The sequence below is a fragment of the Parus major genome, chromosome 6 (assembly GCF_001522545.3).
Source record: "Parus major isolate Abel chromosome 6, Parus_major1.1, whole genome shotgun sequence".
Taxonomy (NCBI): domain Eukaryota; kingdom Metazoa; phylum Chordata; class Aves; order Passeriformes; family Paridae; genus Parus; species Parus major.
In genome coordinates this window covers 13393347-13408202 of record NC_031775.1, presented here as the reverse complement: position 1 = coordinate 13408202, position 14856 = coordinate 13393347, and the positions used below count along the sequence as shown (strand labels likewise).

General features: G+C 47.0%; 1 protein-coding gene across 1 annotated transcript in view; it reads left to right on the top strand.

The window, feature by feature from the left end:
* Positions 1 to 3537: 3537 nt before the first annotated feature.
* The window catches only part of ANTXRL (ANTXR like), a 59239-nt gene continuing 47920 nt past the window's right edge, over positions 3538 to 14856 (top strand). The window contains exon 1 of the mRNA XM_015633762.3: positions 3538 to 4216. Within this exon, the coding sequence (XP_015489248.1) occupies positions 4056 to 4216 (161 nt within the window). The 5' untranslated portion in view covers positions 3538 to 4055. The remainder of the gene's footprint in view (positions 4217 to 14856) is intronic.

Below are 14856 nucleotides of genomic sequence, written 5' to 3'. Positions count from 1 at the left end.
GCCGGCACCCTCCTCCCCCGCCGCGGCTCCCCGCCCAGAGCAGACCCCGGGAAACGCCTACCGCAGCTCCTGCCCCCGACCCCCGCCGCCAGCCAGGCGTCCCCCGCCCCCGGGACCCGCCGCCACCCCGCCCGCGGGGACCGCCGCACAAGCCGAGGCAGAAACCATCCCGCAGCGGCTGCGGACAGCAGAGAGGGCAGCCACGAGGATTCTCCCTTGTAAAGACACCATAAACAGAGGAGTTTCTTTTAAAGTTGGGAGGGAAAACCACACACTCGCACGCCGAAATAAACAAAACAAAACCATGTCCAAAGCCGCCTTCCCACTTGTCCTTTAGATCATCTGACAACGCTTTTGAATAGAAGGCTCTTCCAGGAGCTGCAGGTATTGACAAGAGCCGCGTAAAATGAAAACTACTTCTCGCAGAAAATACTCGCAGGATAAAAATTAGGACTTTGAGGTATGAAACGATTTGTGGCACAACTGGTATGTAAAATAAAACCATCAAATGTCTTGTCATAATCAAATATACCCTGAATCTGGACTAGCGACATTGCTTTTGAAAGATGTCGTTCCATATAAATGCCTTTAACGCCTGGTAGAAAATTTTTATGAACGTGTTGACAAATGAAATAACCCGAGTTATTTGATTAGTGTCCATGTAATCTGAATATGGGCTTGTATCAGAAAAAGAAACGTCAACCCTTTAATGCTTTTGAAAGGATGGATTTTCGCTGCAATTAAAGAGTAATCTTATACCAATAATGAGAGCAAACCACTCTCGCTGTGTTCTGTGATACAGGGATTATAGAGGATGAACTCAAGAGTTCCTGTTCTCTTTTAAAATTCAGCAAGGGCCGAACGAACGACATCGTTGAGGGCAGCAGAGTTTGGTAGCTGCCCAGCAGCCCTGGAAACTCTGCATCCTACGGCCCGTCCAAGGCACGGCTGTGCCGTGGGCATCTCCTAATACCGCTTGGGAAACACCGGCCGATTTGGGATTCAGGTGTCAGGACACGGGGATGCACAATTCCCATTGCACTTCACATCACAAGAGTTTTGGGGGCTTTTTGCAGCTTTTACGCAAATAGCGATAACAGAAGGTGTAAGAAGGGACAATTAGATGTGGTCACCTGTCATACTGAGCTTGAACCAGTGTGAGACGGTGAGCTGAGGTAACCTGTGCGCCAGGGAGGGTGAGATCCTCACCTTACGGTGGTTCTCCTGGTGCTTAGTGTGATTTTCCTTCGAGCAATTCCCGACCGAATGATTCCGGGCACCCGGGCACCGGCCTTGCCCGCTCTCTCCTGACCGCACACAAACCTCGCTCGGGCTTGGGACCTGACAGGCTGCCCGGGCTGTGACAGCCACAGGAGGGGCTCAAGCCGACGGGAAAACCTGTTTTGTTTAAAACATGAGGCTCTGGCTCTGCAGAGGCGGCCGGCAAGCCCCCGCCGCTCCCGGCCCTCCGCGCAGCGGCTGGAGGAGCAGGGAAGGGGCAAAGCAGCCCCACATTGCCCGGGGGGTTTCTGCCCAGCACTCACCGTGGCAGCACACAGCATTGCCCTTGCTGTCGCATACGCACACCTAGCCTTAAAACGGGCCCCCCTCGCCGGGCCCTTTGGAGGAGCCAGGTGAGCAGACCGTGTCTCTGCAGAGTCAGGGGACATGCCAGAGCTCAGAGAAGGACAGTGCACATTATCGAAAAATAGTGGTGTTTTTTTTTCTCGGCAGTGCCTTACTTTGCTTTGGAGACTCCCTTGAAGTCTGCCGCGTTATTTTATGATACAATCTGATATTCACGAGGCACCGAGGGAATCTGACGCTATCAGCATTTTCATTTGGTTTTGGAAGGCCGCGGTGCGTGCGGGGAAGGACGGCTGCCTCGGGCAGGGGATGGCGAGCGGACCACGCGGGCTGCAGACACTAGTGGGCACCGGCGAGGCCAAAGCCGGGAGGCGCGGGAGGAATCGGAGCATTCCTGCTGCTCAGCAGCCGCTTGCTCATTTTTTGTGAATGTCGCCAGGGAGGATGTGGGTTTTCTTTCTATTTCTCCATGATCTAAATAATCGTTGGGTCTCAGCTGGCCAGTGCTCAAAAAACCTTTCAAGTGGTGAGCTCAAGCAGCGAATTCAGCTTTTAGCTGTGCATAGTTAAACCAGGCAAGCGGCTGAAAACCGGTGGACCCTCTAATCTTTCCTTGATAAGTCCCCGACCGCCGCCGCGGTTGGATATGTCTGAACTCGGTCCAGCACAGAAGTAGGCAACTGAAATCGAGATGCTTTCCCCGAAGAGCAAACCGTATTTCAGACTGGCGGGCGGCAGCCTACACCGCACCCAGCACGCCAGGGCCGCTGCGAGGGGAGGGCTCCGAAGGGGAGCCTTGCGGGGAGCGGCGGGACCGCCGTGTCCACGCGTGTCCTCCGTGCGCGGAGGGGAAGGGCCAGCAGGCTGCGTGGAGCATCCCACCGTTCCCCACGGAGCCGCACACTCAGGGAGCAGCGGGCAGGGCCCAGGACACAGCAGCTGCCGTGTGCGGTGGGGAAACAACGCACGCGTCCCACGTCCCGAGCCCGCCCGGGTGGCCGTGCCCCAGCGGGTACCACCTTTGTCGGTGGCAGGAGGTGTCACTTTTTGCCGCTGGCACGTAGAAGCGACTCCCGGCTGCAGCCTTATGGCTCGGCCTCCCGGGTGAGGAGGCCCCGGCAAAGCGCTGGGTGTTCGGGAGGCTGTGCTCGGTGGGACAGAGCGCCAGCACCCCACAGAGGATGGATTCCCTCCTCCATGGCTCGCGATGGGAGCCTCGCCCCGAGAGAGAAACGTCTAGCCCCAACTCTGTCATGCAAAGTGACTCTGCTCGCATCCCTCCCCGTGGCTCTTTCCATTAATTAGGGGCTGCAAAGAGTGTGGGGGAAGGGGAAGCGGCTGGAAGCCACTAATTATTCAAACTTTGGAGACAGCATCCAGATGAGCTGGGCAATCTCTTTAGGGCAGCGCTTTGTAACCTGTGTGTATCAGGCGGGGAGTGATTATGCCACTGTACAAAGCCTCCATTAAGAGATTTCGTTTCATCATTACTCATCGCCTGCAGGATGTGTTCAGGCTCCAGTGTGAGTAAACCAAGATTTCCACGAAGAGAAACAATTTGCTGTGGCACGAGAGGGCCGTGAAAACCTGCCCCTACCCCCGCCTCCAAGCAATAATCTTTTTAATTGCACTCAGTTACAAACAGATTTTTCTTAAGTGCCCCCTCACATTGTCCCCCCACCTCTGCTTTGTCACAGGTCCTTGCCATGACGCACATCTCCTACTGCAACTTCTTTCTGCCTTGGGCGCTGCCACCCCTCATCTCTATCACCTCCGGGCTCCAGCCGCTCCCCAGCCTGCGGGAGAGAGGCTTAGCGGGACGGGCAGCGATGCTCCGGAATGTAACTGGGCCGCCCCGGCCCCCGGCCGGCTTCCCTGCCCCGCGGCGGAATCCCGTGCCCCGCTCCCCGCTGTCCTGCCCCGAGGGCAGTCCGAGGGGGAAGGAGGGAGGAATGCCCGCCCTGTGCCCCGGCGGAGCCGGGCAGCGTCCCTAACCTCGGTCCCTCGCTAGCGGCAGCCTTTGCCATCTCGGTATCCCGGAACAGGAAAGCCCCAGTTCAGCTTGCCCCCATAAGATCCTGTCTCCCTCCTCCCGCTCCCCTCCCTCTGCCCCTTCCTGCCTTTGGGCCGTGCGAGAGGAGCCTGTTCTCTGCCGGCGGGACGGGGCCGAGGCGCTCGGGGCAGCCGCCGAGGCTGCAGGGAATGGGCTCCGGGCTCCGCGGAGCGTCCGCCTGGGCTCAGCCCCCTGCCCGGAGCCAGCGGTCCGGCGCCCCGCGGGCAGGGCTGCCTTGAGCTCTCAGGGCTGAGCTGAGAGCCTGAAGTTAGTGACTTGTTTGTTTGTTTTGATTTGATTTGTTGTTTTTTTTCCCCCCTTTCTGCTCTCGGTGCTTCTGAAGTGCCTGTGAGAGATTTGCAGAGAGAGAGAGAGAGAGATTGGGGGAGGAGGAAGAATTAAGGAAAGGGAAAAGATGGCGAGTTGCTGGAGCAGTGTGGAGAAAGCGGCGTTTTTGTGCTGCTTTTTGCTGGCAATGGGGAGCCTAATCTGCTGCGCCCGGCCGGAGGAGGAGGAAGAGCAAGAAGAGCAGCGCTCCTGTCACGGTGCCTTTGATCTCTACTTCGTCCTGGATAAGTAAGTGACAGTCGTATTTAAAAACGTTTATTCACCCTTCAGTGACTCCTTGCAGTAGCAGGGATGTTGTTTCTTTCCCCTGTCTTCCCGGACGACTTCTTCTGATGCCAAACATGACATGTGGGCTTCGTTCCATATTTTTGCTCCCCAAAACTTGCACATTTCCCAAGTGGAGCATTTAGGGGAGCAGTGTCCTTTATGCTGAGCTAGTTGTGTATGCAAAGCTGGGAAACTGGGTTGCTTTCAGGTTGTAGCATGTGGGGTGTGGGCTGTGAGTGTTGGATTTGAGGGGATGTTGGTCAGTGCCTCCATCGTTCCTGGAGTTTTGTGTCATGACTTGGGCTGTGTGCAGAGATGTCACCTGTGGGACTTTGCTGTGCTAGGACCATGCAGACCTACCTAAAGTTAAGACCAGAGTGCTGGTATGGAGTGGTTGTGTTTTTACAAGTTTACTTATAAGAACAAGGTTTTATAAAACTTATTTTTGCTCGGCTTCTTTGGAGTTCTCTAAACCTGTGTTTGAGTTACATCTATTAAAATAGGTTTTCAAATACTTCTCTTTAATACTGTGTCAGCTGAATTCAGGTTTGGGGGGGGTTATGATTAAGCTCACATGTGTAGGCATGTTTTAGCAAGCACTAGCAAAGAAGTGGTAAACTGGTGCATCCACAGGTATTTTTCTGAAGGTACAAATTTCTCCTTCTTCTGGTGTGCTGCTCTGGCTTGACAGAGGGTTAAAGCCAAGGGATTAACTCAAGGAGTAAATTGTTAGTGTACCACAGTGTGATGGCTGTATTATCTTTATCATCCTGGGTTACCTATGTGACAGGGTATTATGGAAGAGGGAAGACTTTGTGATTCTTGCCCTCAAGCCAGGTATAAGGTCTTCATTTTTCTATTTCCCAGTTGGGAGAACAAATCAATCCATTAGGCCCTCTGTACAGCCTGCAAGAAGCAAAAAGTCACTGTCACTCAAGATGTGTATTTCTCTATTCAAGAAGGGAAAAAGTGTCATTAAATAGTGATTCTGTATTTAGAGCAAAAGAAGCTGAGGATCAAAGGCATTCTGCCTTTCTAAAAGATACACTAATACACCACAAATGTGGTCATTGTTTTTCTTTTGCTTAGAACTTATTCCTGAAGTAACCTTTGTGTCTAGAAAGGGCTCTGTGGGGGGCTAGTATTAGTTCTCAAATTCATTCCTGCTAGGCTTCCTTGAAGTGACTGGCACTGTCATTATACCCATTTCCCACACTGAATCCCTTGTAACAATGAATGTTGGTGATAGCAGTATGGCTTCTCTGTCTTCCATAGTACAATTTCTTTGTTACAGTGACATTGAGTATCCCTAGCAATCTCCACACTGTGCCCCTATGCTACTTTTCATCTGTATTTCAGAAAACCCTTTATTGGCTGTGCTGTTACCATTCATATTGTATTGGAGGAGATAAAAGCAGAGAAGGGAGAAATTTTCTCAGAGATACTGATCTTCAAACAGTAGGAAGCTGATCATCTAAGCAAGTTAGTCTCTAGTACTCTGGACCTGAAATAATGTATTTTCTTTTAGCAAGTCACAGGTCTTTCATTTTGTTTCAGGTGCTGTCCATTCACTACAGTGGTCCACTGGAGGCTGGACCTGATCCTGGTTGGAGTAAAAAGTCATGCATTTGGGTTCCAGTGGGAAAATTCTCTTTACCTTCAACTGCAAACTGAGTCTTTCTGACCTTTGAGTGTTATACCAAAGAGTTCCCCTTTGGTAGAAAGCTGTGCTAAGACTTACTTGGGCTCCTGAGTGGTTTTAGAATCTATCCTTGCTCCTACCAAGTCTGTAACAATGTGGTGGTAAAGCTGCTTTTGGTCTCAATGAGATTGAATTGCAATCCATATAGGTAATATTAGAGTGCCAGATCTTGGGAGCCATAGGTGTATTTATCCCAGCTGTATTCTGTGACATCTGCTACAACACAGGGAGCTTTATGGAGGCAGGGAGGACTGATTTAGTGGATAGATCCTGGGTCTTGGACAGTTCATCAGGAAGGAACTAGATAGCATTGAGAATTCATTAATGTTGAGGACAGTCAGGGTATTTCAGGTAGGGAGAAGGCAGGAAGCCAGAAGCATCTGGTAAATCTGTAAATGCAGTGAACAATTTTTTTTGAATTGGATCCATGCTGACATATATCTGTGAAGAATTCTGTCTCTAATTTCTAGTGGGAGAAACCCCAGAAAAACCCAGCCATACACACCACAAAGTACAGCCCTATGGCTTGGGGATTGCCTCTCTTTGTTGGTGTCCTGCCAGTCTGGAGTTAAATGCATTCAGTCTTAGTTGTCTAACCCTGGGATTTGAAGTATTGGTTGTGTGAAAACACCAGGCCTTAATCCTGTGGCCCTGCAGTGAGCTGAATGACAGCTCCTGTCTCTAAAGTCAGCCTGGCTGAACCAAAATGACTTTAAGTCTGCTTTGCTTTGGTTCCCAATAGAAAGATGTAATCACACATCAGTAGGAGGCAATCTGGAAGAAGATAACAAACCTTTTTCTTTATGCAGTGTGTGTTACTGCAATGACTTTACTGGGGTATGATTTTCCCTTTTCATTCTGCCAGGCAAAGTCTGTGAGGATTTAATCCTGCAGGCAACAACCATCAGATGGAAAAGATCATATTCTGGAGAAGTTATTGGTATAATATATGTGCTGCCAATTAGAAAAAAAGAAACTTGCTATTTTCTTACAGTTTTTCTCTGCCTGAAGTTGACTGTAGTCTTTCATGTTAACTCCATAGGATAAGTAAGATCAGAGCAGTGCCACTAAACCTTAGATGCCCCAAAAGCTGGCATAATGAAAGGAAAAAGCAGCATGTGTGGGAGGGAGACCAGCCATCATCCTCCTTAGAACTGGCTGATTGGCTTAGGATTCCAGAGCTACATTGGGACTTCCTTGTCTCTGGGGATGCTTAAATGAGGAAATCTCTTGAAGCTGGGAGAACAGGACATTTGCTGTCTGCAGAGGTGGCTGCCTAGAGTCTGCCATATTGCTCTGTCTCTGCCTTGTGCTTTATGAGTTGTGCAGGCCTGAGCTTGTTTGGAGGCATAGTGGAAGACTTTAAAATATCATAATGAAGCAACAAAAATTCTTCTGTTCACAACTAAGTCACTCTCTGCATGATGTAAGGCAGTATACCTTGCAGTTGGCACACCCACCTCTCCTATGGCATGTAGATCAAGTCACTTGTGATGGCAAAGTGCTCATTTTTACCTTTAAACAACGTAAAAAGCTCTTAAACTTTTAAGCCAGACATAATGGATTGTTGAGTAGTTTTCACTTGCTTTGGTTGCTTAGGTTGTCCCAGCACATAAAGAACTTGTTTCTGTCCCATCCCAAACTGTGGAGGACAGGCCCTGTTAGGGATTTGATTCCTTGACCATCAGGTCTTGTAGTTACATACTTGTGCTTGAGAATGTAAATAACTCCCTTTCATCCTGCCTTGCTGTTAACATCCAGCTGTTGTTTGTAATCATATTGAACTGCACTTGAAGAGAAGAAAGGATGACTGACCTCTAGTGTTTCCTAATTATAACAGTGCCTGGTAGCATCATTATGATTGTTTATTAAAGCAACAAATAGAAACCCCTTTAAAGTAAGGACTTAGCATAAATATCTGCTGCTGGCAATGCTTGACATGACAGGTCTGAGCTGCAGAGCTGTGTTGTAATTTACCAAATATGAAATGATTTCTTGATTCTTTTTGACTGTGAGATAGATAAAAGTGTTTTCTTATTTTTCCTATTTGGTGTGATTGCTAAAAGTAATTTGCATTTTGAGGAAAAATAAGATGTACAGACTTGGGAAAATGCTTCATTTTCCTGCAGCGCAGATCACGGCAGTGGAAATACATTGATAAAGTCTTGGCTGGTTTTCTTGTGCTATATCAATTATGTTGGGGAGTTTGGCTTAACTACATTTTCTTCAGTCCTCATCTTCCCCCTCAACTTCCTTACAGTCCCTCTTTCTCTCTTTGGGCCTGCAATAATATTGCCTTTCACACCAATTTTACTTTGTCTCCTCTGTTCCCAAGGGCATCTGTGTCACCAGCAACTTTGGTAGAGGCATCACTACAATGTGCCCCATCTCTCACTTGTAATCCATTTTGGAGCTTCCTCTCTTTCAGCTTGGTAAGCCTTGCTCCAGAGGTGAATGTCACTGGTAGGGAAGAGCACAACCTCTGGTTAGGTGGGAAGTAGCTACCCTGTCCAGTATCCTTCCTGATTTTGTTTTTTGGGTCTGTGTACCCCTTCTCAGCTTGCCATTGAAATGGCCGTGGGTGTGGGAAGTGTCAGGAGGGAAACAGGTTGATCCTTCCTGATTTCAAAAGCTTTCATAACAAAAGCATTTCTGGAGCTGCTATTTAAGATCACCTTCTATAATTTTAAGACAAAAGGACACTAAAGGGAATTGCTGGGTCTCCATGTATGTTGTTTTTTACAATATGCTATATTTAAAGCAAACAGAGAGCATTTGGTAAACACATTATTTGCCCCCCCAATGATTTTCTTGCCAGTGATTTGAATGACTTTAGCACTCATGAATTACAAGTACTAGTGAGAGCAAATACTTTTTTGCTTTAGGGTCTCGCTGCACCCTGTGCTTCTTTTCCTGCCTCCTGTAGTCCCAGCCAAAGATGATTAGGATGGAGCTGGACCTGTGGGAATTCTGCAGCTTCTCTCTCCATGCTATCTCAGTCCAGTGCCATTCTGTGTGCTGGTTTTGCACAGTGACTGGGGAGGGGACAAGTGGCTAAACAACATTGTTGTGGCTGGAGAATCAGACTGCTGGCAAGAATAGGTGTCTGAACACATGTTCTATCACCTACCTTAACTATATTTGAAAAGTTGGTATTGATTGACTTTTAAACCACTGCTGAAGTCTGTTTCCTCTAAGTAAGGAAAGTACTAAGTACCTACTGCAGCTAGACTTCAGTTCATTGAAAGATGGAGAACCTGATGCAGGTCAGCTGAGAGGAGTTGCTGTCTGAACAAAAGTATCAGCTTTGTTCCTTTGATAGCATTGATCCTGTGTGTGTTTTTAAAAGTGGTTGTCTGTCTTCCTCCTTTGCTGTCTGACTTCCTTTGCTTATAACTTGACCACATCTACATGACACTCCTCATAATCTCCTGTAAGCAATATTTTTTTTATTGTTTTCAAAATTTAATCTGTTGGTATTTTGCCTTTGCATCTTTCTTTGTTGTGGTTAAATTGCAGCCAGTGCTATGATTTGCTTTTAACCAGGTATAATTGCTTGGAATGTTCCAAAGCAAATTTTTATTCTGTTTCAGACATACCTATGTTATTTGAACCAGGTTTTATTTGTTTGTATTTTGTCTGATATTCTTCTGCCAGCTTTGACTTCTGTCAGGAAAAAAAAAAAAAATATTCAGGAAAACCAATTCTTCTTCCTGCAGTCCAAGAAAAAAAATTATTTATGAAACACAAGGCAAAGCTAATGGATAATGATTATTTGACATAAAACATGTACAGTTAATGGGAAGAAAAAGCCATGGCAGCTTGTCATTTGCAGTCTATTTATGCATGTAACTAAATCTGATTTATTTGGGGCTTGAGCCAAGGAAGTAAACCGTAAGATTCCCACTGACCTAGGATTTTTATTTGTGTGTTCAGTGATTGAGAATTTCATTACTTTTGTCTGGGCTTGCAGGCCAAATTCAGTGTTGTAAACTGTGAATTTGTATGAGGTGTAGTAGGACTTAATCTCCTAATCTCAAATGCAGAAATTAATTGACTCCTGTGAGATAGTAACAGCTCAAGAGTTGTATATCCCTGCTCCTGTCTATCATTTGCACCTTTTTAAGATTATTGCATCATGGCTGGGACTGTGTGCCTTGCTTTGCTCCCCGTGTTGTGCTGAAGAGTACCAGGATCTTGCCCTGATGCTGCTCAGAGCATCCCTGGAGCTTTACAGGGAGATCTGCAGTGCAGTGTGAGCATGGTTTCTGAATTTCACTTTGTGCCCTGTTGTTGGTGAGGGACTTAGCAAGGTATGATACCAGGTGGATAGGATTTGTGGATTAGATGGGTGACTGTAGGATCAAAGGGCAGTGTTTTGTTTGAGGCTTGATTTCATAGAAATCTGTAATATTGCTGCAGATTTTGTCCATAGGACTAGCTATGAAATTAGTGGGTTTGGTCATGCAACCTTTTGGATTCGAGTGCTTTGGGTCATATACTCAGATGCTGGTCTAGGATTAAAACCCATTTTGCAGCCACTTCTCTGCATCTTCCCCTCCCCATTCCAGCCCTTGTCTTGTCCATTAATGTTACAAGTACTCTGAAGCAAGGACTGTCTCAGAATGGCTGTCTCTGCCCATGTTTCTAATTGCCTCTGGAGCAGATGATAGAAACTAGTCCTTCCTTGCCTGGATGAATCACCCAGTCAAGGTCCCTTCCATGCCTGCAAGATGCATTGTTTGGGAGAGGAGGATTCTTGTCACTTTGAATGCTCTGGTGGCTCAGAAGGGAGCAGAGGGGCGGATGAACCACAACAAACGCGGTGCCCCAGGGTTTGCTTTTATTGCAGAGCCATTATTAGCCATGTGCAAGAATTCTGCTGTCTACAATGTGGTTGTGACCACAAAGAGCCCTCCAAATAACAACAGTGTCACATTTGTGAGCAATGGACCACGTACAGGGCCACCACTAGCTCAAAGGGGTAGAGACTTACAAGGACCTACAAACTTAAGAGGTCTTGTACTCCCCTGACACCATATTCAGACTAAACCCAGCATCAGTAAATAGTGTTTCTTTTACTTGCTCCAGGATGTCTGGAATTGGTGCCTTCAGCTAATCTGTAATGGAGGCAAATGGGCATGGGCTGTGTGTGTGTGTGTGGAACAGGACAAGGGGCAGCTCTGTGCTTTCAAGGGGTTTCACTCTGCCACTTTCAGCAGGGATGAAAGGCTCTGGGTCCTGCTGCCTTCTCTGTGTACATATGGTAATAAAATACTTACTGTTTGGGTAGTGTTGGGGTTTTAACTTTCACTGCAAAGCTGGGTGACTGCTGTATATTGCACTGGGTTGATCATATGGGCTCCTGACAGTGAACTCAGCAGTAGCTGTGAAATACTTGTGCTCTAGGACAGACACAACTGGCCCTCCTGCTGTTGTCCTGCTGAAGTGACTGGGCTGAGTGTGGTGCCCCTTATGCCAGGCTTGTGCTGCTGCTTCATTTCGCCAAGCTCCAGCCTCCACTGCTGCTGGGAACTTGATAGGGAGGAAGACAAAGTTTCCAACCTATCTTGCTCTTTGTCTTCACAGACATCAGTGAAATACTTCAGACTGGGTAGCACAATTCTAACATGCTTGGGGTTTTTGTGCTGACACAGAGCTCTGCTAAACCAGAAGGAATCACTCCAAAGTTGGCAGGAGTGGAATCAAGCCTTGGAATCACATCACTTCCTTCCACCCCCAGAAATATTCACTGACCTCCTCTTTTCCCCTCCCATCAAGCAGTAGCAATGAAAAATTCAGGAAAGCAGGAGCTGCAGCAGCAGCTGCTCCTCCGAGCCCAGTCCTGATGTGGCTGGGAGGACATTCTTTCCTGTGTTGTGGTTTGCTGACTTTTCTCTTTATCTTGTGCGTAATGGGAACAGGGTTTATGGAGCAGGGAGCGTGCTCAAGGCAAATGGCTTCTGTGGGGCTTTTTGTTAACTTCACTTGGGCTGAATTCTGGGGACATTTGCATAGGTATAAACGTGGGGAAATTGTGCTACTTCTCTGGTCCCACTCTAGGTTTACCCAAGCAAAAGCAGCAGCAGAAACAGGCTCTGAGATGCTTTCTGGAACATTCCAGCTGCCCACAGCAGCTGTTTCTTGCACTGCGCTTTCCTTCACCATGAGAATTATGTCACCTCTGAGGGCTAAAGCCTCACCATCCTGCTTGATTCTGAAAGGTGCACAAACTGCTTGTCAGCTCTGGGTCACCATCCACAGAGGTCTTGTGATGCCCCTCCTCTGCAGAGAGCACTAGGCTGGCTGGGCTTCTTCAGCAGGGAGAGTGCAGGGAGGAAGGCCAGGATCCTGCAGGGTGGTGGCAGCAGCCTTTGGTTGATGTGAGGGGCTGAACCAGGTAGCTGATGGCTGAAAGCAGGAAATCTCAGAGGTGTGAGCCTGCAAGATGGATCTGGCTGCAACACAGCCTTTCTTTTTTTGCAGATAGCCACAGTGCTGTCGTGGTGGACCTACTGGAACAAGCCTCCACGACAGGATATGTAAGATTCCCTGTCTGTGTCACTTCCCCAGAGCTTGTCCCAGATGCTGATGAGTGTGTGTGTTTTTGCTGCACAGTGCTGGGCTTTGACATGCTTCATTTATTCTCCTAGTCTGGTCCAGCCACAAAAGGCAACAAGTTAGCTTATGCTGATAGTAATGGTGATTACTGCAGTGTGGAAGATTCCAAAGGCAGTGAAATGGCTCAGGATTTTCAATAGTGTGGGGCAGTTCTGTTTGTCAGTGGCAGAGCTCATATTTGATGACATTTGACAACATAGTATATAATTTAGCAAACATTTTATTGTGGTAATTTTTTGTTTAATCTGCCTTTGAAACTGCCATTGCTGGTGGTATGAGGTCAGGCCTCTGGGGCAAATGACAAAACTATCAGGCCAAACCCAGGAAGCCTCCAAAGTGTGTGTAGATAGATAGATAGATAGATAGATGCACACACATTAAATGGCAAATTAAAGTCCTATACAAATAGCTTTACAAACAGGGATATTTAGAGGGAAGCTCAGCGGAGAGGGAGGGGAAATCAGGTTCTTCTATAAGCCAGGTCACTCCCACTGGTGTTTATGAGGAGTTTGACAGGATTTGGTGGCATTTTGGAACCATTTGCAGTGGGAGATGACACCTGGGCTTGGAGGAGTGTGCTGTGGGGAAAGTGATTAAATGCTGAGCACTTCACTGGTACTCCCTCTATGGGATTTTAAAACTAACATTTTCTTGCTAGTTTTTTTGTCTGGCCTTGACTTTTCCCTGTTGATAGATTGGGACACTTGTGACACTTCCCAGCTGGTAAGCAACATGTGGGTGCAGAATTCCTCTTAGGGGTGAAGGACACCCACTGCTGTGCTGAAGTAACTCTGCTCTGCAGGGATGCAGGTCTGTGATGCAGAGCTTCTAGAGCTCTAGAACTCTGAGAGCACAGCATGCTTCCTGTGAGGACTGATCCATGACACAGACCTCCCTAGCTTTTCAGGGATGGGCACCTATTGATTTATTACAGTCAACTCTCTTGCTGGCCTTCCAGGGAAAAAAAAAAGAGAAGGGAGAAAAAACAATTCTGACAGTCCTACGAAAGTACTGGAAATGTTGGTTTGTTGCAGTTCAAAAGAAAATTCACAGCTTCTTCTGATTTTTTCTGGATTGCATCAGTGCCTCTGCAGTAGAAATTTGATACCTCATGTAAAATAGGTCAGTCTTTTCCAAGTAAGAAACTGCTTATTCTGTGAGGAGAATTGACTTCATTGAAAATTTCAGGACTTAAATTCAAGTCAGATGGCAAGCTCAGAATGAAATTGAAAGTGTCAGCTTCAGGGGGAAGAAAGAATTTTTTAAAAGTTTGGGAGTTTTAAATGCATCTTGGATAGATTCAAGGAAATCTTTTGACTTCATCATGTTTAAAGATTCAGCCTGGGGCTTCCATAAGAATCCTGGAGATCTATAGGTGTTGATAGGGTTAATTTGGTAATAGTGCCAGCACCTTTCATTGGTTATGTTCACAAATTATAAGCATGTTGTTGTGTAGCACATGTAAACTGGGGACCAGAGAGGATCCAGAGCTCTGGTCTGAGAAGTCCCCAGGGGTTTGTTGTCCTCCCTTGCTGCCTGGAAATTTCTTCATTCTTTGATAACCAATTTGTTCTGTGAATGAATCACCAGAATTCTCCAGAAGAGCAGTGTGAAAGAACAGGGTTACACAAGCCAATTTATTCTAGTTTATGCACTTCAGGAGACCTCCTTGTCCCTTTATCTTTGCCCCTCTCTACTCCACCAGCCCTGCTGCAGGCAGGCAGTGCCACCCTGCATTGCACACGTGGGTTCTGTGTCTGACATACAAGGGCAGGAGTGGCTGCCATAAGATCACTTGGAAAGCCCATAGTAGAACTGAGAACTGTAAAATGTAATTGTTTTCTAATTTCTACAGAAAAATGCCTAACAGCAGTTAGAGGAATCCTACTGCTTTACAGAAGTTGAATTTCTGAACTTTTTTTTAGTTCTGCATCTAAGCCCCTGTGGTTTTGTGTATGTGCCATTGCTTCATTTATCTTTCTTTCTTTTTGTCTGCCTAAGACACCTGATAGATGAATTCAACAAGCAAGGAAAACAAATGGGTCATTCCTTCATAAACACCGCAGTCCTGGGGAGGGCTTTTAAAACAATTGACTTTCATGCTTTGTAGCCTTTTTAATGTCTTAAAGTGTTGTTATAGATCAACCTGGTAGAAATCTATAATTTACTGTAGGGTTGCTGTGTGCAAGGCTCTGTCTGAGGATCTGTGAGCTTCCCTGCTAAGACCTGGCAGAAAAAAGCAAGGGAGTTCCAGTAATTTAATTTTATATAATGAAAG